Source organism: Enhydra lutris, unplaced genomic scaffold, assembly GCF_002288905.1.
Source record: "Enhydra lutris kenyoni isolate GAN:26980312 unplaced genomic scaffold, ASM228890v2 scaffoldscaffold57, whole genome shotgun sequence".
NCBI lineage: Eukaryota > Metazoa > Chordata > Mammalia > Carnivora > Mustelidae > Enhydra > Enhydra lutris.
In genome coordinates, this window is record NW_019154141.1 from 10,493,315 (window position 1) to 10,517,227 (window position 23,913).

At 49.3% G+C, this 23,913-nt stretch overlaps 1 protein-coding gene across 1 annotated transcript in view; it reads right to left on the reverse strand.

The window, feature by feature from the left end:
• Positions 1-23,913, reverse strand: part of LOC111158157 (microtubule associated protein tau) — a 98,100-nt gene that overhangs the window by 42,508 nt on the left and 31,679 nt on the right. The window contains exon 2 of the mRNA XM_022520045.1: positions 2,749-2,877. Within this exon, the coding sequence (XP_022375753.1) occupies positions 2,749-2,860 (112 nt within the window). The 5' untranslated portion in view covers positions 2,861-2,877. The remainder of the gene's footprint in view (positions 1-2,748; positions 2,878-23,913) is intronic.

The window sequence follows — 23,913 nt, forward strand, 5'->3', positions numbered from 1 at the left end:
ACTAGGGGCGCCTGGGTGGCTCAGTGGGTTAAGCCACTGCCTTCGGCTCAGGTCATGATCTCAGGGTCCTGGGATCGAGTCCCACATCGGTCTCTCTGCTCAGCGGGGAGCCTGCTTTCCTTCCTCTCTCTCTGCCTGCCTCTCTGCCTACTTGTAATCTCTCTCTGTCAAATAAATAAATAAAATCTTTAAAAAAAAAAATAACTCATTCTAAATTCCTAGGAGCAAGAATAAATTTGATAAGAACTATGGAAATCTCTTAAGTATCACTTGCTTTCTTGGGAAGTATACTCTTTTGGTAAGCAAACCATCTACAAATGTTTTCCTTTCACATCAGTGACAAAAAGGTTAGCAACTTAAATTTTGCATATATATATATATATATATATATATGATATGTTCTAGCATAGATCTTCTGATCATGTTTTATGTTAAAGAATTGAATGTTTTTAGGAAGCACACTTTAGACAACTCTGAGACACAAAAGAATTTGGTAAACTTGTTCTAACTTTACAAATTGAATTTCATTTCCCCTCCAAAAAAGCAGGAATGGTAAAAATCACTTTTTCTCCCAGATTTTTTTTTAAATGAAATTTCTACTTGAGAACAGTTGTAGATTTACAGAAACATAGCAAACTCCAGAGAATATACCCCACACCCAGCTTCCCCAATTATTAACATCCTACATTATTATGGTACATTCTTTGCAACATTGTATATATTTTAAATTTAATATTTAAACCAGCCTACTCTAAATAGAGGGTCACTGGGGCAATTTATATGGGACAGAATTCAGTACCTGGTGATTCTAAGTTGGATTCTACCTGTGAGGGATTCCCAGGGGACCCGGCTGAGTGACAAGGAGCAGAAGGGACGACATGGAGCTGAGCAGCCTGTGACTTGGGGAGGGAGCTCTGCCTGTCATCTGTCAACCAGGGGAATTAACACCTGCCCTCAGCACTTACGGTGAGCACTGCCCGAGACATTGGTGGTGAAGGCCTTTGCAACCCTAAAGTTCTACAAAAATGCCCGAATTACCATTTCAAGGAAGTTCCCTTATAAGCAGGGGGTTCACAGACTTTGTCACCCAAATCGGGACACTCTGAGTGTGGAGGCAGGGATGGTCATCATGACACAGCACAGACTTGCATGGGGATGTGTGGGCTCAGGTCCTCAGATGGAAGGAGCTCTTAGGGCCCCAGGAAGGAGGTCAGGGGGTCAGGGAACAAGGCAAACTCTGGCTCCCCCCGAAAGCTGCCTCAGCCAGGGAGGGCTGTGGGGTGAAAGTGAGGTTGCCTTTGGGATGGAGGTCCTGGGGGTCACCACCCCTCTCATTCCACACGCCTGGGGTCAGGGTGGGGAGAGAAAAGTGGAAGCGGCTATAGAGGGAGGGGCATGGGTGAGACAGCAGGAGAAGAAAAAACAAGGTGGGAAGCGAAAGAGGGGAGGAGGAAAAGGAGAACGTGGGAGAGGAGGAGACAGTGGGGGACGAAGGGAGGAAGGGAGCGAGCAGGACTGAAAGAAGAAAGCAGATTTCGTCATTGACCCCAGTGGGAGCCGCACCTTAGCAGCTCCGGCCAGAGCTGGGCTATGGACTGGGAGAGGTCAAATCACACATTTTTTTTGGCCACCATTTGGAGCCTGACATCTGGAGGGCAGATGTGGCCCCCTGGGACACTTGGCTGGCATGGATATTTCCCCCCACCCCCTCCCCCCAGCACCTGGGCTCGGGAGGCCCCAAGAAGGCCAGGGGGCAGCCTCTGAGCTCCCCAGGACAGCGTACCCACTCTTCCTTCACCTCCTCCCGCCGGGAGCCCACCTTTCTGATCCCTGGGTTCCTCTGACTCTTAACATTCTCTGCTTAAAGAGAGACGGACGTCGTCTTTGGAACCAGGCCCATGGGAAGTCCTGCAAGTAGGAATTATGGCTCCTCAGGCTTCCCAACCCAGGGGACATCCTGGTCACCCCATGTCCTGCAAGGAACCTTCCTGGACAGAGGTACCCAGAGGGGACCCCTTCCACCTCGGAGCTCTGCCTCTTACGGCCGCTACTCCATACACTGGGCTGCAAAGTGTTTTTATCCTTCTTAGCATTAACAGAGAACAAATTTTGTCTCCTTAGAAATGGGTCTGGAGGACAGGGACGGAATCCTTACACGGGGGCCGCTTGGAGCTGCTGGCGGGGACGCAGAGCACAGCATCTGAAGCCGGGGAGAGGGCACAGTGTTCTCCGACGGGCCTCCCTGACTCTGTGGTCAGCGCAATGAAACACATGTGTTTGGCAGGGGAGAGGAGGAGGCCAAGACAATGTGGCCCAAAGACTGTACTGTAGAGTATTTGGAGGTTTTGAGGATGTAGTCTGTTAGGGAATCCCAGAGCAGACTGGCTCTTGCTGAAATAGGGCCCAGAAAGGCTCGAAAGGAGGACACACAAATAATGTCCCAAGCCGAGGGCTCTGCTCGCTAATGCGTGTGGCCGGTTTAAAGGTGAGGCTCCAGCCTCAGACTGACAAGCACCCACCCCACACCCCGGAATCTGGGTCACGCTGTGGTCCGCCCACGTGTCAAACTCTCCTTTGCAAAGGTGCATTCTCCAAGAGCCTCGAGTTTTGAGTTCTCTTGGCCCTTTAAGAGGCTTCACTCCACTGACAAGCCAACAGAAGTACTTCAAATTCCTTTTAAAATCTCAATGGCCAGCCCTTCCCAGAGCTCGTGCCTGGGCCCCTGGATGTGCACGGCTGTGTACTCACCTTTTAGGCCGTGGTCCACGTCCCCCTCGTGGTCTTGCAGGAGGGTGTAGCCCCCCTGGGAGGGGAGATCAGAATCTTCCATCACAGTGAACTCCTGGCGGGGCTCAGCCATCCTGGGTCAAGGCCCACCTGGGGAAGGGAGAGGGCAGGTGAGCAGGCTATGCTGAGTTGAGTGAGGGCCCTAAGTGGGGGGGTGGCGGGGAGAGAAGTGCCTCCTCTTCTCTCGGGTCGGGTCGTAGCAGACCCGGGTCGTAGCAGACAGCTCTCCGCCTCCCCAGCCCCTTCCCATGGGATGCCCAGCCTCATCTGATGTGCCCTTGACCTTGATGGGCATTCTGAATTCACCTGTATCCCATCCATTCCTAATCAAAGTCACCTAGTGGGCAGGTCCCGTGGGCCTGACTTGGTAAGCCCAGCACTCTCTCCACTTCATTAAAATATAAATGCTGCTGACTAGTAGCTTGAATTTTTAAATTTTTTAATGGAAAGGGTAAGACCAAACAGGTGAGGGGACACATCAGCAGGTAAGGAAAATGAAGCACAGAGAGGCAAACGTGATCTTCCCATCGCAGGACAATGGTGAAGCAAAACTGACTTTTTTTTTTTTTTTTAATGAATTTATTTATTTATTTGACAGAATGAGGGACATCGAGAGAGGGAGCACAAGCAGGGGGAGTAGGGGAGGGAGAAGCAGGCTTCCCGCTGAGCAGGGAGCCTGATGTGGGACTCGATCCCGGGACCCTGGGATCATGACCTGAGCCCACGGCAGACACTTCACAGCTGAGCCACCCAGGGTCCCCGGACACCTTCCTTTTAAATTACTTATATTATTTATTTTCTACTTTATTTTGATTCTTATCTCTGAAACACTCCTGTCCTGGTTGCTTCTACTTCCGTTCTTTACCTTTCTGTAGTCTTTGGTTTTGGTTTTTATTTCTTACCCTTTAAAAATCTCAGCTCTGTCTTGATTTATTTTACATGCATGCATGTGATTCGTTACATATAGCTACAGAAGTATACAGAAGTATACATAACACTACACCCACGGAAACATAAGTATATGTAAATAAATCTTTGTAGTAAACACATATATGTGTTGACTTATTTTACATGTATTTATTTACATCTTGATAGTTTTTTGTTATTTTTACTTTTAATTTTTGCCCCAGATCCACGTCAGCTTTTCATTTAATTATTATTTTACTTGAGATAATTTTAGACTTACAGAAGAGTCGTAAAAGTAGCCCAGAGGATCATTTTGTTATTTCTAACCTTTTGAAATCCCTTTCAAATATATTTGCCTATGTTATCCTTCTATTTTTTTCTGTTTATATTGTGCTTGTTTTCTTCTTATAATTGTAACTTTTATAATTTTTCTGCGAGGGTACCTGGCTGGCTCAGTCGGTGGTGTGTGTGACCCTTGATTTCGAGGTTGTGAGTTTGAGCCCCACGTTGGGTGTAAATACTACTTAAAAATAAAATCTTAAAAAAAAAAAAGTGAGCTCAATGGGACCTCTGCTGGGTGGGTGGTCTGACCCCACTTAGGTATTTACCGCTTATAGAGAAGGGGACTCTTCTCATTCTGACTGAGGACGCTGTCACTCAGGGAGCTCTTGGCAAAGGCATCCAAGACTGAGGTTCTCCAAACCTTTGACATCTCCCCAGCCACAAGCAGGACTTATTTTGGGGAGATCAGAGTCCCCATTCACCCCTCAGGGCTTAGGATTTGGTGGCGATATTCTCTACCCTTAGATATGCTAATGGTCTGTTGCCCTTAGAAAGCCCCCAAATGTCAGAACCCCTCTTCTAAAAGGGAACAGTTCCATTATCTGTGAGAACTATTGCTCCCTACCCAGCATCTTCCTCGCTGATGCAGTCTCTTAGGGCGTCCCTAGTCACCACCCAACGGCTCGTCCCCGAGACTGGTCCATGAGTCACTATCATCTGGCTGAGTCACCAGATGCCTCACCCAGGATGGGGGGGGGGATCGCCCCAGAAGTTGAAGTCCTCCCAAATCGGCTGGAGACACTACACCTGGCCCAGGTGAGCCAGGCTAGCCAACTCAGGCCACCCCGCCCAGCCGCAGCTCAAGATTCGATAAATCTCGAGGTGCCTGGGTGGCTCAGTTGTTAAGCTTCTGCCTCCGGCTCAGGTCATGATCCCAGGGTCCTGGGATTGAGCCCTGCAACGGGCTCCCTGCTCTGCGGGAAGACTGCTTCTCCCTCTTCCACATCCCTCTGCTTGTGTTCCCTCTCTCGTTGTGCCTCTCTCTGTCAAATAGATAAATAAAATGTTTAAAAATAAAAGATTCAGTGGATCTCAGTTAATGCTCAGAAGTGTGATGAGCTCAGGGGTTTTGGTCTTCAGAATGGATCAATTCCTTCCAATGAATTACCAAGTTTCCCCACCTGGAACATGGTGAAAGGAGGCGTAGAAGTAAAAATCGCATGGATTGGTTTCCTCTTTTATAAAATGCCCGTTTATAGCCTTTGCCCCTCTGTTCAGATCTCAGTCCTCATCATAATGACCTGAGTGAGCTCTTCATGCATGAAAAACATCAACCCTTTGTCATATGTGTGGCAGAAAGGTTCTCCAGTCAGTTACCTTTATTTTGGTTCCCGATGGCTACCGAACTGCAAGGTTTTTGTTTTTCTTTTTTAATTTATTTGTGGGGGGAGGAGGATTTATTTAGATGTATGACATGAGGTGAGAATCAAAACATTTCCTCCCAAATAAGAATAGTGAAACCAAAGGCCCAGCCCTATTCATAGAATCTATCCTCTCGCCCAAGCAAACAAACCAGCTGTTCTGCCCCATTTATCCGTCCGTTCTGGTGCCAGAGCCGCCCCCCCCCCCTCCCACCCCCGAGTGAAGCTTTAGATCTCAAGTTTTATTCTCTAGGTGGCCATGGACACTCTCATTTGCTTTTTCAAAAACCGTTTGACCTTCTTGCATGTTTTCTTTTGCAGACGTCCTTTAGAATATTTTCTCTCAAATTCTCAAAATTCCATTGGGATTTTGGCTGGAACTGTGTTATGTGCCAAGATGATAAAAATTGCTCCCTTCAGAATATTTGGTGTTCCTATTGCAAGACCATAGCGTTACTTCCCATTCATTCTGGTTTCTAAATCTTTCTGTCCCATACTTTCCTGCTGGGGATGTCACTCTTGATGTCTTGCCATCGTCTATGCTGCTTTTGTGAGTGGGACCCTTGCCTTCATGATGCTGATGATTTACGAAGAGCTCTGGGTTTCTGCAGCAGAGGTGATCGGGCTGCAGCGCCAATGCTGGGACTGGCCCAGAAGCGACAGGTTCCCCTCAAGGTCTCCGGGGAGTAAACATGGGAAGCATTTTCTAGGTCTCTCTCTATCAGACGGTTGGGATCCCTTAGCAGAAAATCTCTCACTCAATGAGCTTGTGAAAAGAAGCTGGTAGAATTCAGGAGGTTTTGCAGAAGAATGCAGGCATGGGAGGGGACATTCTCCTCTTTTCTCTAACTCTTGAGGCCAGCTTGCCCCCAACACAGTGGTTGCTCATATTTTAAAATCACAGGTTTCCAGTTCTTCCAAAGGAGCCTGGGAGGTGTGAGACGCCAGGAACTCCCACACACTATATGGCTTGCCACATTCGGCTCATGGTTCAGTCGCAAAGTCCCAAAGCCCATCCTCCACTTATGCCCTGAATATATAAGCTCGCCAATTAAAGTTCCCTTCCTCTGACAAACGACACAGCCACACATCCCAGCCCTAAGACTTTCAGCCAAAGACAGCAGCCTAGAAAACACAAAATAAGCACAGCCCCGAGGTGGGTACACAGCCAGACTAGACTCAGCCACCACCCCACCGATCCCTGTAATCTAAAAGGGACGCACAGACCGGAAAATAAACACACAGGGAGTTGTTTTCTTAAGGCTGCCCTCTGCTTTCTTATTCTTCTAAATCAACCAATTTCTCCTCCTTCTGTCTCTCTCATTTCCTACCTCCTGTTCTCCCAGGCAGTGACTTAAAGGCAGTGGAGGGGAGGACGTAAGCAAGAAATTCTAGGAGAGGCACAGAAGTTGAGTTAAATCTGTAAGCGAAAAAGGGCCATTTTGGGGGCGCCTGGGTGGATCAGTGGGTTGACGCCTCTGCCTTCAGCTCAGGTCATGATCCCAGGGTCCTGGAATCGAGCCCCGCATCGGGCTCTCTGCTCAGCAGGGAGTCTGCTTCCCTTCCTCTCTCTCTGCCTGCCTCTCTGCCTACTTGTGATCTCTGTCAAATAAATGAATAAATTAATTAAAAAAAGGGGGGGGTCATTTTTAGGCACCCTTGGGAAAAATACCTAACCAGAGGGTCCTGGGGTCTGTCCCTGTCGTCCTGTAGCTTAGCCAGCTTTGGCCCACGAGGGAAGGCGCCTTGTCCTACAGAGTCATACTCCCAGCCTCATGCCACCTGGCTGATGGACAGAGTTGGAGTGGGGCAGGGAAGGGGTCAAGTGTCCACAGGGTGAGAGGGACAGACAGACAAAGACACGCAGGTGAAGAAGACAGGATAAGGGAAGGCCAGGGGGTGAAACCACAGGGAAGGATCAAATCATGACTGCTGCTACCCAGTCTTTATTATTATTATTATTATTATTATTATTGAGGGAAAAGTCACACAACGGAAGTTTAACCATTTTAAGGTGAACAATTCACTTTATGCAACTGCCACCTCTAACCAGCTCCAAAACATTTTCATCCCTCCAAAAAGAAACCCTGTGCCCATGAAACAATTTCTTCTCATCCCCCTGACCCCTAACTCCCTGCCCACCGCCCACCCATCTACTTTGTCTCCTTGGATTATGCATTTCAGAGAACTGAAATCATTGTATATGCGGCCTTTTTGTCCCAGGTTTCTCTCACTTAGCATAATGTTTTCAGGACTCAGGGCTTCATTTCTTAATAAGATTCCACCGTATGGATACACCGCATTTTATTTCTCCATTTATCCTTTGATGGATACTCATGGTCTTTTAATAAATGACGAGTTCGGAAACAAGGTAAAGTGGAATTTTTTATTGTGACTTATCGGATAACGTGAAACCGGTGTGGAGGGAGAAGGAAGGTGTGGGTGGGAAGGGGAAGATGGCGGAAGAAGGAGACCAGCAGGGTTCCTCAGACAACCTTCAACTTCTTCCTCGTTTGGGAAAGTCTGGACCTCCCTGGGGCATAAGGATGTAGGTGTAGGTGAGACCCCGGCTCCCTTCTGCTCCCAAAGAATGGGGCCTCCCCAGGCTGCCAGAAGGAGCCAACTGTCTGCTTGGCCTAGATCCCGTCTTCTGCGGAGCATATCTGAAGAGGCACCTCTGTTTTCTGATCACCCCAAGCTGCCCTGGGAGGTGTCCAGAGGTGAACGAGGGAACCCCAGGCACCTAGTCCCGCTGATAAGTGACTTCCGGAATGTCACCAGGGGACCCTGCTCACTCCTTGGTGCATATCTGCCGTTTTCCTGGATACTTCCCCGTGACAGAACATCTATACCCGGTTCAAACCCGTGAGGTTGGCAGGACACAAATCCTTGACAGGCAAAGGACCCCGGAGGCTAAATGACTTGCCCAAGGCCACTCAGGCAGCCTGGGACCTGACATCAGATGCCTTCCTGTGCTCTCCACCCAGGCCTTTCCTCCTGCACGGTTCTCCAGGGGGTCTTGTAGGTATCTTCTGACCTAGGGCAGTCCGTACCAGGTGTAGATGAAGACCAAATGGCCTTCTGGCTCCTGCTGCCTCTTTCCTGTTCTACTGGGAGAGGGAGAAGCAGGCTCTCTGCTGAGCAAGGAGCCCGGTGGGGGACTCAATCCCAGAACCCTGTGATCATGACCTTAGCCGGAGGCAGATGCTTAACGACCGAGCCACCCAGGCGCCCCTGAACTTGGCTCTTTTGATGCTCAAGCCTATCTCCAGGCTTCTACATACTCCCTGTGCCTTTCCAACACTGTTTAAAAAGAACAGCCCTTTTCCCCTCGTTCAGGACTGGGCGACAGGACGGACTGTCCGGGCGGCAGGGAGAGCCGAGCTGCGCTAGTCTGACCGGCACGTCCCTACGCGAACCCACCTCGGGGGCGGGGCTGTCCCGCGCCGAGGGGCAGCCTCGCTAGGGGGCAGCAGAAGCGCGGCCGGCGGCGGCGGGCGGAACAGCGACCGCAGGTCCCGGGGCACCCGCCGTGACTCAGCGCAAAGCGGGATGGCCCTGTCCGGTGGCTGGGTCCAAGGAGAGGAGGATCGCCCCCAGACCCCCTCCGCTGAGCAATCCCGCACTGCAAATAGAGAGCAGGGCCGATGCCCACCTTTGCCAATCTGCCGAAAACACAGACTTGCCCCCTTTCAAGGGTGAATTTCAAGGTACAGGACGTCAAGGGTGAATTTCACGGTACAGGACGTATCTCAATAAAGCTATTATTGAAGAAACAAACACCCTAAATGGACCTCTCTCAGAAAGCTGAAGATAGTAGAGATAAATCTAGAATCCAAAATAACCTTACAATGAACTTTGTTCCCCAAAGTTATTTTTGGCTCCTGCATCCCATTTTTCCTTTGCTCTGGTCCCTTTTCGGCACCATCGGGAACGTGCCAGCGCACTCCGGTGGAAAACAGGATTCCTCCTAACGACAGGAGCCACCTTTCAAGTGTCTCCAGGTATCAACTCCTTTAATCCATACACCTGCCTCCATTATGACGCCTCCTTCTACAGAGGGGGAAACCGAGGCACGGGAAGGTTGAGTAGGTTGCCTCGGGTCTGGCAGTAGGCATGTCAGGGAGTCAGCATTCAAAGCCCAGCCAGCCTGGCACCAGAATCTGACCCTGTTAAGCGGGCTGTTCATTGTGACAGAATCAAGTGGTGATGGAAATGCCCTTTAGGAACACCGGGACCCTTGCTCCACTGAACTAAAAGCCTTTTACCTCGAAAATGACCTCATCTTATTTGTACTCTATTCTATAAGACTGACGGTCCGCCTGTTTTACTTTAAGATACAGAGATTAATGGAAAGGCACGCAGACTCCTCTCCTGGGCTGAAGCGGAGTCGGGCCCCAGGTCATTAGGAAATCCCTCTGCTCAGGAAGCTGGGAGCCAGCTGTATCAGAGGAAGAGAAAAACCCTCAAGGGTTTAAATCAACAGCCCCTTGAGGTTGACTCCCGGCAACCTCATACCTAAGACACCCTTCACTAACAGCTGGTCCTATCTGTGAGTGTCTGGGGAGCGGCCTCTCCGCTGGTGCTGTCCCTCTTCTCTCCTGCCCCTCACGGGTGGTAGGCAGCACGGAGCTAGGCACAGGGACATCCCCAGGAAGACTCATGGCATGGCAAACCTCCAAAGAGCTCTAACATGTGAGCTTGTGGTCACATCACATGTGTACCACAGAATGTTCTAGAACCAAATCTGGACAATAATAAAAAAACACCCAGATTTTAAGCATAACTGCCAAATTAAGAGGAGAGAAGATAAAGGAGCCCACAGAGAGGGAAGACTTATGTTGGTGAGAAGAAAATGGAATAATCCTGGGCCTCCATCCAGAGAGAACAATCAACAGTTGTATGAAAGCATGAATGAAGGCCGCTTTTTGGAGGGAGGTGGCGCTGCTGTGCACAGACAGTGTGTCATGGCTGATGTCAACCGGCTGATGTCCACCAGTATAAGAAAATTCAGATTGTGTCTGAGAGGACAATTCTAGTTTTAAGCCTCAGATCTCTATTTTCATTTTTTTTTTTAAATAAAGGCTTCTCTCCTTGTTTGTAGTCGCTGGCATAGCGAAATAGTGCTGTGACATCTGGCAGGGTGACAGATGAGGCTTGGGTGGCCTTTCTGTTCAGAACCGGGGTCGCTTTCCTTCCAAACCCCTTTCTGAGAGATTTTTCCATCAGTCCCCTTTCAATGAGGACGGCGCTGCTGTGTGACATCTTGACAGGTGGTAGAGACAGGCTGCTGAGCCTCTGTCCTGTTCAGGAACCACCCATGTCCCTGGACACCACTTTAATTCTACCTGCAATGAGTCCCCTGAACTCAGAGCAACAAATGGATAAAGAGGAGTCTCTTCTGATATCAAAACCAAGAAAACCAGAACAAAAAATTGCCTTCCTTGGGCAAACCACTCTTAATTCTTAGGGAGAGAGAGAAAAAAAAAATGCGTTGTTTTATAAAAGTGATTCCTAGGGGCACCTGAGTGGCTCAGGCAGTTGAGCACCTGATTCTTGATTTCAGCTCAGGTCATGATCTCAGGGTCCTGGGATCGAGCCCTGAGATGGGCTCTGTACTTATCGAGGAGTCTGCTTGAAGATTCTCTCCCTCTCCCTGTGCCCCTCCCCGCCCAACACATGCATGCACTCTCTTTCTCTCTTTCTCCAAAATAAATAAATCTTTTGAAAAAAAGTGACTCAGGGGGCGCCTGGGTGGCTTAGTGGGTTAAAGCCTTTGCCTTCGGCTCAGATCATGATCTCAGGGTCCTGGGATGGAGCCCTGTGTCGGGCTCTCTGCTCAGCAGGGAGCCTGCTTCCCTTCCTCTCTCTCTGCCTGCCTCTCTGTGTGATCTCTCTCTGTCAAATGAATAAATAAAAATCTTAAAAAAAAAAAGGAAAGAAAGAGAAAAAGAAAAAAGTGACTCAGTCAATATTAAAAAGTCAAGTACAAAAATGTGAAAGAACAAAGCAAAATAATCACTTTTAACATGTTGGGGAACTTCCCTGCAGATACCTCTCCTGGGCACACATTAAAAATTTTCCCTAAATAAGACCATATTCTGTAGCCTGTTTTATTCACTGAATAATATGCTGTATTAGTAAGCTTTATCTTATTTCTGGTTGGTCTTTACTGGATATAATTTGTAGCCTTGCTGCTTTGTCTCTGTCCTCCAGCTCTAACAGGCAGCAAATGGTCCATAAACCAACATCAGATTACACTTGAGGTGATGGTGGGGCAGTTTTCGGGCCACCCCTCCAACTCCTTTAGCCTTCTGGAGTCTTCTCTTTATAAGAAAAGATATTTCTAGAGCCAGGCACCATTACACATTTTATCTCATTTAATCCTCATAACAACCTATGTGAAGTAGGAAATATTATTATCTATCTACATTTTTTTAAAGATTTGTTTTTTTTTTAAAAGATTTTTTAGGGGGCACCTGGGTGGCTCAATGGGTTAAGCCGCTGCCTTCGGCTCAGGTCATGATCTCAGAGTCCTGGGATCAAGCCCCGCATCAGGCTCTCTGCTCTCTAGGGGAGCCTGCTTCCTCCTCTCTCTGCCTGCCTCTCTGCCTGCTTGTGATCTCTCTGTCAAATAAATAAATAAAATCTTTAAAAAAAAAAAAGATTTTTTAAAAAGATTTGTTTATTTGAGAGCAAGGAGGAGAGAGTGAGTAAGCATGGGGAGGGGCAGAGGGAGAATCTGAAGTGGGGAGCCCAACATGGGGCTTGATCCCATGACCCTGAGATCATGACCAGAGCTGAGGTCAAGAGTTGGACACTTGGGGTGCCTGGCTGGCTCAGTCATTAAGCATATGCCTTTGGCTCAGATCATGATCCTAGCATCCTGGGATCGAGCCCTGCATCGGGCTCCCTGCTCAGCGGAAAGCCTGCTTCTCCCTCTCCCTGCTTGTGTTCCCTCTCTCACTCTGTCCTCTCTCAAATAAATAAAATCTTCAAAAAAAAAAAAAAAAAAAAAAGAGTAGGCTGCTTAACCTACTGAGCCACCCAGACACCCCTCTTACCTCCATTTCGGCAGTGAGGCTCAGTTGCCCAGGCCGGAGCAGGGGCTGCGTGTGGCTGTGAGTCTGCAATCCTAGCCCTCGCTGGGTGGGTTTGGCACTGGGTGGGGACCTCCATCAAGCAATCATGACGCTCTACTCTGGAGCCCTAATCCAGGAGGAGCCACCCGCAAGTACCCATTTGTGAGGTTCACGGGTCATCTCAGCTCCATTTTGCAGTTGGGGAAACTGAGACACAGAGGGGCTGAGGGACCTCCAGGGGACCTAGAAATAGTGGCAGAACTGGGGACAGAGTCTGACATGTGGTGATTTGCTGGAAAGCTCAGCTTAGGAATGGGAAGTCGGCCGGGAGTAAGCGCAGGAACTGACTGTGGGCGGGGCAGAGTGGGGTCTCAGACAGGATGGCATCCGCCATCTAATGGGTGGGCCTCCTCCGTCAGGCTCTTGCCTCAGCAATGCCTGGGAGCTGGGAAGCCTCTCAGAAGCACCCTGGGGCCACTTGCCAAAGAGCATGATGGGTTCTGGGAAGCACCTGCTCCTCCATTAGCCATTTCTGGGACTGATGGAAGGTACCCAGGCTACCCCTTTCTCAAGGCACTTTGAGAACACTGCCAGGCCTCACCCTCACAGCAGGGTCTGGGGAGGCACCCTCCATCCTAGGCCCAAAGGGAACCTGGAGGATCCCTTGCTGCTCTTTCCTCCCCCCTCCGTTTCCGGGGTGCTCCGTGAAGCGGGGTCTCCAGATCTGGAGACACCCTCTTCATGTCTACACTCACAGGTGCACCCGGAGGTTGCTCAACCCCAACTCCTTTTTTTTTTTTTTTTATTTACACATTTGAGAGAGCGAGCGCATGAGCACATGAGTCGGGAGACGGGGCAGGGGGAGAAGGAGACGCCCCGAGGGGCAGGGAGCCTGACATGGGTCTCGATCCCAGCACCCCGGGATCATGACCCGAACTGAAGGCAGACACTTAACCGACCGAGCCACCCAGGTGTGCCCACCCCAACTTCTTTGTGACACGCGTCAAGCCCAGCATTGTCAGTCGGATGAATGGCTGACCTCTTGGCCCCTGAGGGTCAGCATCAGCTCCACACCTTCCTGAGGGACCCTTGTTCTCGGCTCAGATCCCTCCACGGATTTGGGTGGAAAAGATACCTGGTGTGGAGTCAAAAGCCCTGGGTTCAAGGCTTAGTGGGGATTAGTGGGGACCACTAGCTGCTCTGTCCTGGGCCAGTCACTTGCCCTCTCTGTACCGTGCATTCTTTATTTGTAACAGGGGCATGAGGACACGTGTCTCACAGGGTGGCTGTGACATGCACGGGAGAGACAGCACTTAAGGGAACTGCCATGTTCTAGACTTTTGTAAGGGACAAGGGGATGGGGATGACAGGGTAGGTATGAGCAAGGAGAAGGTGTCTGAAGATGGGGAAGAGGAGGCTTACCCCGAAGGGATAAGATAAGGGGTCAATCTGAGGGCCTTGGTCTGTGTCTCTGCAGACCAAGGGGAGGGGGAGTGATGGTATAAAGCAGTGAGAGGCAGCACTGAATTAACCCGGAGGAGAAGAGGAGAAATGAGGGGGTCCTTCTGGAGAAGTCTCAGAAGGTGGAGAGAAGGTAAACGCCAAAAGCAGAACTAAGGAGTCTGAGCTTCCCCCTCCTCCCTTTGCAGCCACGGAGAGGATGTGGCAGGTGACTGGGGAGGGATGAACCATGGCCCCAAAGTCTCAGTTTGCTGGGAGCAGGCCCAGGAGCCACGACGAGGGGGGCTGGAGTTGTCGAAGCCGCAAGAATGATGAGAAATGGGCTCCTTTTGCCATGACATTTCATTAGGGAACAATGGGGAAGACACAGAGGGAAGAGGAGAATGAAGAAGGAAAGCGGTCATTTTTAAGATGTTTTCATTGCTATTTTTTGAGTCTGGGACATCTCGGAAGGACACGGGGGAGAGGAGGGTGGCGGAAGGCTGTCGCTGATTAGCAGCTCTCCCTTGGTAATGAGAGGCCTGAACTCAGCATTGTCTCAGAAGGACGGAGAATAAACAGGATCCTTCTAACACACGGGAGAAATGCCACAGAAACCTGGGCACATCGTCCCGGAATTTCTCCTTTGACAAAGGTGTCCCCACACGGCATCGGGGCCGAAGTCCACGACGGAACAGCACCGAGGGCGTCAAGCACACACTCAGGCCAGGCTGCCACTTACTAGCTGGGTGACCTTGGGCAAGTCAGGCAACCTTTCGGAGCCTCCAGTGCTTTGTCCATAAAATACAGAGCTTAAATGAGTTCATAGAACTCGGGGGCTTAGAACCATCCCTGGCTCCCGAAAACGCTCTGTAAGTGCCCCCTGTGGTTATTACCGTGACAACCGTATCACCTATTCATTTAGCCAAATCTCCCTGCATCCTGTTTGTATCTGCAGACCAAACAGCTTCTTGGGGCACAGAGCCCCACCCCACTTTGGATCTACTGACACGTGGTGCCCCCTTGGCCCTCCCAGGGCAGCCTCCAGCCAGGCCGGGCAGATGGTGTACCCAGTGAGATCATCCCCTCGTCCCGTGACGCCTGGAGACGGGGCCAAAATCGTGTCCTGGGGCACCCTGCATGAAGCGGACTCCTTTGTAAGAGGGACGGGGGAGAAAGGAACGCACTGGCGTGGCGAGAGGCCCACCCTGTATCACCAAGTGAAAAAAGCAGCTTTAGAAATGTGCTTGCACAGAATTTTTCTAAATAAAAAAATAACATGCATATGCACGGGTGCAGACAGTAATTCCTGAAGGCTGAACAGAGGTTTTCTCTGGGAAGGGAAATGGAATTAGGGGGACTTTCTCTTTTTGGTGTCTCCATCTTTGTCTTATATTGTTTTATAAATATATATTATGTTTATAATCTGATAAAAAGCAAAAAATACAGTTTTGGCATCGCCAAACACCGTTGTAAGAGTCAAGAGTCAATGTCCTTTTCCCCTGATTCACGTGGCATAAATCGCCCTCAGCTACTGGCAAGGCCGGAGAGGCAGGTCTCCAAGACACTTAACATGGATTCCAGGCATCAGGACCCCTCTGTGATCAACCATGGAAACAGAGGCCACTTAGGGTGACAATGTGCAGGTGGGGTTCTTACCTGAGGCTGTGGCAGTGCCACCAGAAGTACCAGGCAGGGGTATGGGCCTGTGGAGCCAGCGGGGCCCCCTGGATGGGAAGGTTAACATTTATTCTGGGAGGAAGGTAATGAGACTGGGGCTTGGGTTTGCTCACAGCTGGCATGTAGCCTTTCAAGTACACATTTTTTTTTAAATTTTTAAATTATTATTATTATTATTATTTTTTTTTTTTAGTGAATGCACTTACTCACGTACACATTTAACAAGAGAGCCATGAATACCCAGGCGTGGGACTTGGATGTCACAAACCCTTGCCTATCACAAGTGTGATTCTCTATACCTTTTCTTTTTTTAAAAGACTTTATTTATTTATTTGACAGAGATCACAAGTAGGCAGAGAAGCAGGAAGCAGGGGTGGGGAAGCAGGATCCCTGCTGAGCAGAGAGTCCCATGCGGGGCTCGATCCCAGGACCCTGAGATCATGACCTGAGCTGAAGGCAGAGGCTTTAATCCACCCAGGTGCCCCACAAGTGTGATCGCTAAAATCCAGGGAGGGGTAAGGGCTGGTGCATCTGCACACTAGAGAGCTGCCCTGTTCATGCATTTACATCCGCCTTGTTCCAAAAGGAATTTAGAGAAGCAGGGATGTGAGGAGCCCCACAGAGCCGAAGCTACAGCCTCATGAGCCCTAGAAAATGTAACTTGCGAAACGAAGTGTGTCCTGTAAGATCCCAAGACCACGTGAGAATAGAAAAATAAAGGCTCTTTAGATAAAGGAGAAACCAGATAGTTTTGCTGCATATCCAGATGCTGGCAAAATAGTTTCAATATTTATCAATAAGATGTTTCATTTCAGTTAGAATAAGGAAATGCAAATATTACCCAATGTGGGACCCCCGGTCATGCCCCATTGATTTGGATAAAACCATTATGCTTGACAACGTGCAATATCCAGCTGGAGCCAGAGAAAACATTAAATTGTACGGAATGAAGAAATTATCTTGAAAGTAAGAATTTTGATATCTTGAAAGTAACAACTTTGGAACTAGATCCAATCCAGGTTACAAATACACGGATCAATTAAAACTGACCCATCAGAAATTTGGATCAGGGAGAGACAGGAAATCGAAGCTGGGGCATGCATTTAGGTTCTAGGCTCCAAGAACATATTTCAGAAAAAGCCCAGACACAAAATGTCCATTATCCAGCAGAAAGGTCTGGACAACATTTATGTTCAGGAACAGAAATGACAGTCCAGGAAGGAAGAGGAGAGAATGACTTAATTTCCATGTGAAAGAGAAAAAGCTGGCAAGGAGGAAGTACAAAACACTTGGAAACATAATAGGAAATTAAATTCTACTTGGAGAATGAGAAAGCCCGCTAGCCTGGGGGTGGAAGCCAAGGGGAGACTCTGCATGCCCATTGGTCAACGAGCTGGAGAGCAGAAGAGAAGTGGGACCCGGTGCCAGTCATCCCTGTCTGTGATCTGAGCTGCTTCTGGGTCCTCCCCATGTCTCAGGAATCACCATCAGAATAAAAATAATAAAGGAATACTGTAAACCACTGGACTGCAGAAAGGTGAACTTTGAAATAGGTGGTTTTACGGCAAGTGATGTATCTTAATACTGACATTTTCAAAACATCACGAAAGAGGCTCAAAACTAAATTTCTTTTTTTAAAAGATTTATTTATTTATTTTTGCAAGAGAGGAGAACGCATGCACAAGGGTGCAAGAGCGGAGAGCAGAGAGCCTGATGTGAGGCTTGATCCCAGGACCCCAAGATCATGACCTGAGCCCAAGGCAGATGCCTAACCAACTGAGCCACCCAGGCATGCCCGCATTTGTTTTTTTATTTTAATTTTTTTAAAAGATTTTTTTTTTATTTATTTGACAGAGAGATCACAAGTAGGCAGAGGGGCAGGCAGAGACAGAGGGGAGAAGCAGGCTCCCTGCTGAGCAGAGATCCCGATGCGGGGCTCGATCCCAGGACCCTGGGATCATGACCTGAACCAAAGGCAGAGGCTTTAACCCACTGAGCCACCCAGGCACCCCTGCATTGCATACCGGAAATAACTCAATTCTTAGTGTGTTGCTTGGTATGGGGTAGGTGCTCAATATACCTTCATAACTGGACGAATGAAAAAACATGAACCGAGAGCCACTCACCGCACTTGGTCAGATGGTGGGTGCTGCCCGACCTGCTACACCCTTCCTCACATCCGGGTCTCCCTGCCAGGAAAGCCCTCTCCCCCACTTTCCCACCTCTCTGTCTGGCTAACTTCTCCTCAAGCTCCAGGCTTTATCAAAGTGCTCCTAGAACCACTTTTAAGCAGCCGTCCCTGACTCTGCCAAAGCCTTACGTGTGTCCTAATGAACACCTGTTGCACGGTGCTGTGATTTTCTGGTTACTTGGCTCTGGGGCTGGAATGTTAATGCCCTGAGGACGGGAGGGCCATACTGCCTTCGTCGCCATTGTGGCTTCAGCAGCTGGCCCATCCCTGGCACGAGGAAGGCACCCAGGAAATTGCTGAACGAATGAATGTGTGGGGCAGGGAGATGGGTTTTGGTGGGATGAAGGGGGACATGGGTCAACATTAATCACTAACACTTCCCAAGCTCGCAGCTCATGGTCTGTTTCAAATCTGACAGCCAGTGTGTTCTCTCAAGTGGGCCACCCCAGCTCCCTGGGTGACAGACGTACCTTTGACGCCCCAGTGGAGAGAATGTTCCCCTGTGATCAGAGAAGGAACTCAAGTTCTCCCACCCCTTTGTAAACCTCAAGTAACCAAAATAAGGGAGATGTGTAACTCCTATGTTGTCTGGGTGTTGGACTAACCAGGAATGACCTTGAGTTTGCCATCTTTGGCATCACGGTCTCTCCTGCTTTTGTTCCTACTTCCCCTCCCCTCAAAACAGACTTGTTCTTCAGGCATTTTTCTGGGAGCCCCTGCTTGGCCAGGACAGATTCATATAATCCTGGGTTCTCAAGCTTGGGAGGGACCTTAGAGAAAGAGCTTCTCTATGGCACAGAGAGGTGAAGTAACTTGCTGAAAGTCACACAGCCGGTTGGTGCTAAAGCCAGGATACAAGCCTAAGTCAGGGAGGGGAACATTGCACTGAAGATACCCCAACTAAGGCAGAAAACCATTGTTTTCCGTAGCGTCAAACCCATGCATTTGACACTGAAGGTCAAATGCAGTTTGTTTACCTAGAAAATACTGCAATGTCTTTGCCATAAATACAGAAACTTGTAGTATACAGGCCGTCTTTGCCCATTTCATAGATTTTATAACTCACTGTTCTCTCTGAGTCCCCATCACAATACTCAATCTGTGCTTCCTATCAGGGAGCAGAGGAATCATCGGATTCCTTCAGGCTACATCCACGACAGACAAAAACATGAGAAAGTGAGTTCACTGAGAGGACAGATCACTTTTTACTGGAGATAGATAAGGACGTGAGAATCTGAAACATGCTCAGAGGGAACACGTCAAGACAAACTGTCCCCGCTGCAGGCCATGCATGAAATCCAAGGCTCTTCTTGCGTGTGGCCCCAGGGACGTTTTGGGAGTAGCTGTGCGTGCTCTGTCACTGGGTCCCTGGGGGCTCAGGATGAAGGCACATCACATGATTATCTATTTAGAAGCTGTCACCCTTCTATTCCTCAGTTCAAGAGAAAGAGCAGAGTAATTAGAAACCAAGAAGAAGACCATTTACAATCACAGTGCTCTGTAGCTTCCTTTTCGTTCCTGTGGCTTACTGTTCAGATGGCATTTTCCAGAAAGCCATGACATGTTGACTTATAAGCAATATCCAAGGGACCAAGAGTGTCTAAACACCTCGAGCCAGTGATTCAAGGCTTATTTTTTTAAAGATTTTATTTATTTATTTGACAGACAGAGATCACAAGGCAGAGAGGCAGGCAGAGAGAGAGGAGGAAGCAGGCTCCCCTCTGAGCAGAGAGCCTGATGCGGGGCTCGATCCCAGGGCCCTGAGATCATGACCTGAGCTGAAGGCAGAGGCTTTAACCCACTGAGCCACCCAAGCGCCCCTCAAGGCTTATTTTAAGTGAAAAAAATACAAAATGAGATAAGATGCCCTAACAGGATGCAATTTTATTTAGGAAAACCTGGTTAAAAAAAAAAAAAGTGCAGTGTAACCAAAGGTATTATCAAATATGATTCAGATTATTTGTTTCCTAACTTAGGTACTTATCTCACTCGTTCCAGGTCTGGTTTGAAAAGTTTAATTATTCAATCTTCTCTTAAGTAAAACTATGCATTTGCATTTAGTTAATGTGGGAGACAGAATAATGGTCTCTCAGAGATGTTCAGTATCCTAATCCCCAGAACCTACGAATCTGTCACTTCACATGGCAAAAGGGAAGTAGGACTGCAGATGGAATTCAGGTTGTGGACCAGCTGAGTTTAAAATAGAGAGCTGATCCTGGATTATCTGGGCGGGCCCAACATAATTACAAGGTTCCTTCCACGTGGAAGATGGAGGTAGGAGGGTTGGTATGAGAGTGGTGGGACATGAGAAAGACGCAGCTGGTCAGCAATGGCTTTGGAGATCAATGGGGCCATGAGCCAAAAGATGCAGATGGCTCCTGGAAAAGGCAGGAAAGCAGATTCTCCCCCAGACCCTCCAGAAAGGAGGGCCGCCCTTGCCGACACCTTGATGGTAACCCCGGGGACACCTGTGTCAGACTTTTGACCGCCCCCCCCCAGAACCTCCTTAAGCCAATATTAGTGTTGGCTTAAGGCACTAAGTTACAGAAGCAATAGGGGTGGGCACTTGCGGAAGGGGGAGGCTCTTTTTACACCTCGAAGGGCGACGTGGTTGGAAGAGCCCTCCTCTCCTGGGTGGGAAGAAGGGAATGGGAGTCACTGCTCTGCACGGCTCACTCTGCTACCCAGCCCCAGGCCCGCATGTGCCCAGATGGCAGAGGTGGCTCTCAAAGCCTCCTGGGTGTTCAAGGAATACACCTGGGCTTAGCTCAGAGCAGCAGCCTGCCTTGGGAGCTGTCCGGAAGCGGGTCGCTAATGATGGGATGGGGGGGGCATTTTCCCAGTCGAAGGATAGGATCCCGTTAATTAAGAAGCAATGTTTTGTGCTTAAAAGGCACACATTCAGACCCACCCTTTAATCTCTTCCGTTAGGATCACTTTTAAATCAGAGCAGCCGAGCTGAGGTTAGAGGAAGCATCTATTATTAACAGACAGAGGAGTGGGCTCCGAAGGGAGAGGCTGGTCAATCACCACACCAGGGAGGCAGGCTTGGAGGCTGATTCGGGCGCGTGAACTGTGTGCTGTGCACGGGTGCATTAGTGATGCTGTGCTTAGGGGCTGTGTGTATGTGTGTGTGTGTGCGTGCATGTAGGCCCTCCATTCCCGCGGGTAATCCCATGATACCTATGGGCGGCAGAGCAGGCCAGGCCGGGAGAGGATGGTATAAACAGGACAGAGCAAACCCACCAGCTGACCACTGGGGGGACCTCAGGGACGAGGGCGGCGAGCAGACTATGAGGCAGGAACGTACCAGCCCCAACCAGAGACCCAGAAAAAGGAGCAGATGTGGTCCTTGCCCTTCAATGTTTTCAGCCTGGCCGGGGAGGAACATATAGAAGTACTGAATGACACAGGGATAGTTTTGGAGCCAAGGGACCCCAAGGAGTCAACTCCATTCTCAACATGCTGCCTACCACGAGCAGGGGCTCCAGGTTGGACAAAGGGAAGGACGACGTGCTCCCTGCTCTCTCAGATCTGGGAGGGAAGACAAAGAGATAAATACAGTCTAAGACCACAGGTCAGAAGAGAGAAGGCAGACTGTGCCCCAAGAGTCTGTGATTCTGTGAGCTAAGCATGGAACAGGTGCAAGAGACAGAGGCTGTGGCGGCAGAAAGGAGATGCGGGTAGAGAAGGCTGGAAAAGGCTCTGGGGAGCTGACCTGGGGCTAAGACTCGAAGGGAGGGCAGGCTTGGAGCAACAAAGTCCTTCGTCTAGGCTGGAGAGGGTGATGACAGGGTCATTATCAGGCAAAGGGGCACCACTGGTCAAGAGGGTGATGGTTGAGAGACAAGACGTTTTGGAGAAGCCAGATTGGAGAGACTTAAGGCCAGGCACCTGCTAGAAAGGCCCTGAGCCAAGGTCTGGAGAAGAGTCCCCCGAGGAGCCAGAGCAGCCCGCAAAGCTCTGGGACAGTCCTGTTTGCTGGAAATGAGCAAAGAACGAAGAGCCTGCGTCCTGCAGGTTTTGCTCTGGGGCTGGTGGTGGAGCCGCTAATTCTCGCAGAGTCTGAATTCCTGCACCGCCTTTGAGTTCCGTGGGGGGTAAGTGAACAGGCTCTGGCTGTGTGCCCACCTCTGACCGCCTCTGCAGGGTGATCCTTGGACCAGAAGCAGTGGTAGGTTACATAATGCAGGCGGGAAGAGGCCCTGGCCAGGACCTGCTCATCTGAAAAGGTAGCAGCGGCGTAAAGCCTTGGGAGAGGGAGGAGGGCTATGGAAGGGAGGAGAGGGGAACAGATGGGGTGGGGGGCTGAAGGCAGGGGATGCCCAGCGTCCTGAGGCAATGGAAAGTCCTCTTTGGAGGGACAATTTTCAGCACATGCCGCCGCAGGCAATGGTCAAATGCCAGTGTTGGGCTCCTGGACACAGCAACCTTGCCCAGAGAGGTCTGTAACTTGGCAGTTCCTTCCCTAGTCACGCTTCCAGCCAGAGGACAAAAACATGCATACTTATCTAAACAGAAGTGTTCCCTTTCCTTTTCCCAATTATTAACCCGGGGTTGTTAAATAGCTTACAGGATCAGAGGTCCTTCTAAGAGGAGAAGAATGCAAAAAGGTCTTGGGCTCAGGGTCCTCTTTCTGTCCGGTAAGAAGGCAACCAAGCAAAGGCAACTGACAAGCTAAGCAAGTTGCCCAAAGACACAGGCTGGTCAACAGCAAAGGAAGACAAGGAATTAGCCTCCCGGAGCAGGGAGCTCCGTTCGCTGCACACAGTCTCAGAAGGCAGGCTTCCATTTTCCGGAGAACTGATGACTTTCCATCAGCCCGCCCACGTGCTCACCAGTCTCCAGCCGGTGGCTTTCAGCAAGCAGAAGTTTGGGGACTGAGGCACCAGCAGGAGGCACAGTCTCAGCTGAACGGCTGATGGGATCACTTGGGCAACTGTCCAAGAAAAGTGTTTTTTTTTTTTTTTTCTTTTTAAGTTAAATTAAAACCCACAGTATCAACTACTCTCTGAAAACAAGAATTCATGCATCATTTAGATCAAACACACCCCTTTTCAATGTTCTAGGGATCACTCATGATCATTGAAAGAAACAAATCAATAATGCAAAGTATTAACAACAAATGGAAGCCTCTTTCTGAATTTAGAGTCATTTGTGGGCAAATGGCTGGAGAGATCATTCCTCCTAAGAAAAACCTGCAAGAATTTATTTCAAACCAACTGCTCACTTGAACCTTCTCAAACCTAACATGTTCTTGCTTATCTACTGCTTTTCTTTTTAAGGCAGTAAATATAACAGAGCAAGAGTTCCATCAGAAAACATTTTGAGGGGCACCTGGGTGGCACGGTCATTTGACTGACTGACTCTTGGTTTCAGCTCAGGTCATGATCTCCAGGTCGTGAGATCGAGCCCCATGTCAGGCTCCGCACTCAGTGGGGAGTCTGCTTGGGATTCTCTCTCCCTCTACCCCTTCTGCTTGCACTCACTCTCTCTCTCTAAAATAATAAATAAAGTAATAAAAAAAAACCCCAAAAACCCAAACCCACACATTTTAAGATATGGATACACTGGGAGTGCTGGGAGATGACCCTCAAACCTAGGGTGGTTCCTTCCTGTTCAGGAGGAAGGTCAAGGATCCAGCAAGTGGCCTCATCTTCCCTAAACGGATGAGGCATTGGCTTAGGAGGACTGCTAGCAACGTTCTACCAGCTCCCTTCAGCTCCACCAGGACAAGGGGCTGGAGTATGATGTGGGGACCAAGGACAAAGGTGGCGAAAGTGGCTGCCACATGGCAGGACAATAAAGGGGTGGACTGTAGAGTGTCCAAAATTAATAATAAAATTGACGAAAAGCCAGCCTGGTTTTACAGGCATCACGTGCCAGCAACCCTAAACAACATCAGTGATAAAACACTTGTCCTTGAAAAACGCTTCTTTGGTCTACGTTAGAAACAATCGGCATCACTGCCGCTGAGCACAGATAACACGTATGTAAGGTTCTCGTTAGCCCTTGAGAAAACATATCCTTTTGGAAACCTGGTTTTCTCCATCAAAGTCACTTGGAGAACTCCCAGTGCACAGCCAGCCCCCAGGGTGTGGAGTTGGCTACACACGGTCGGGGT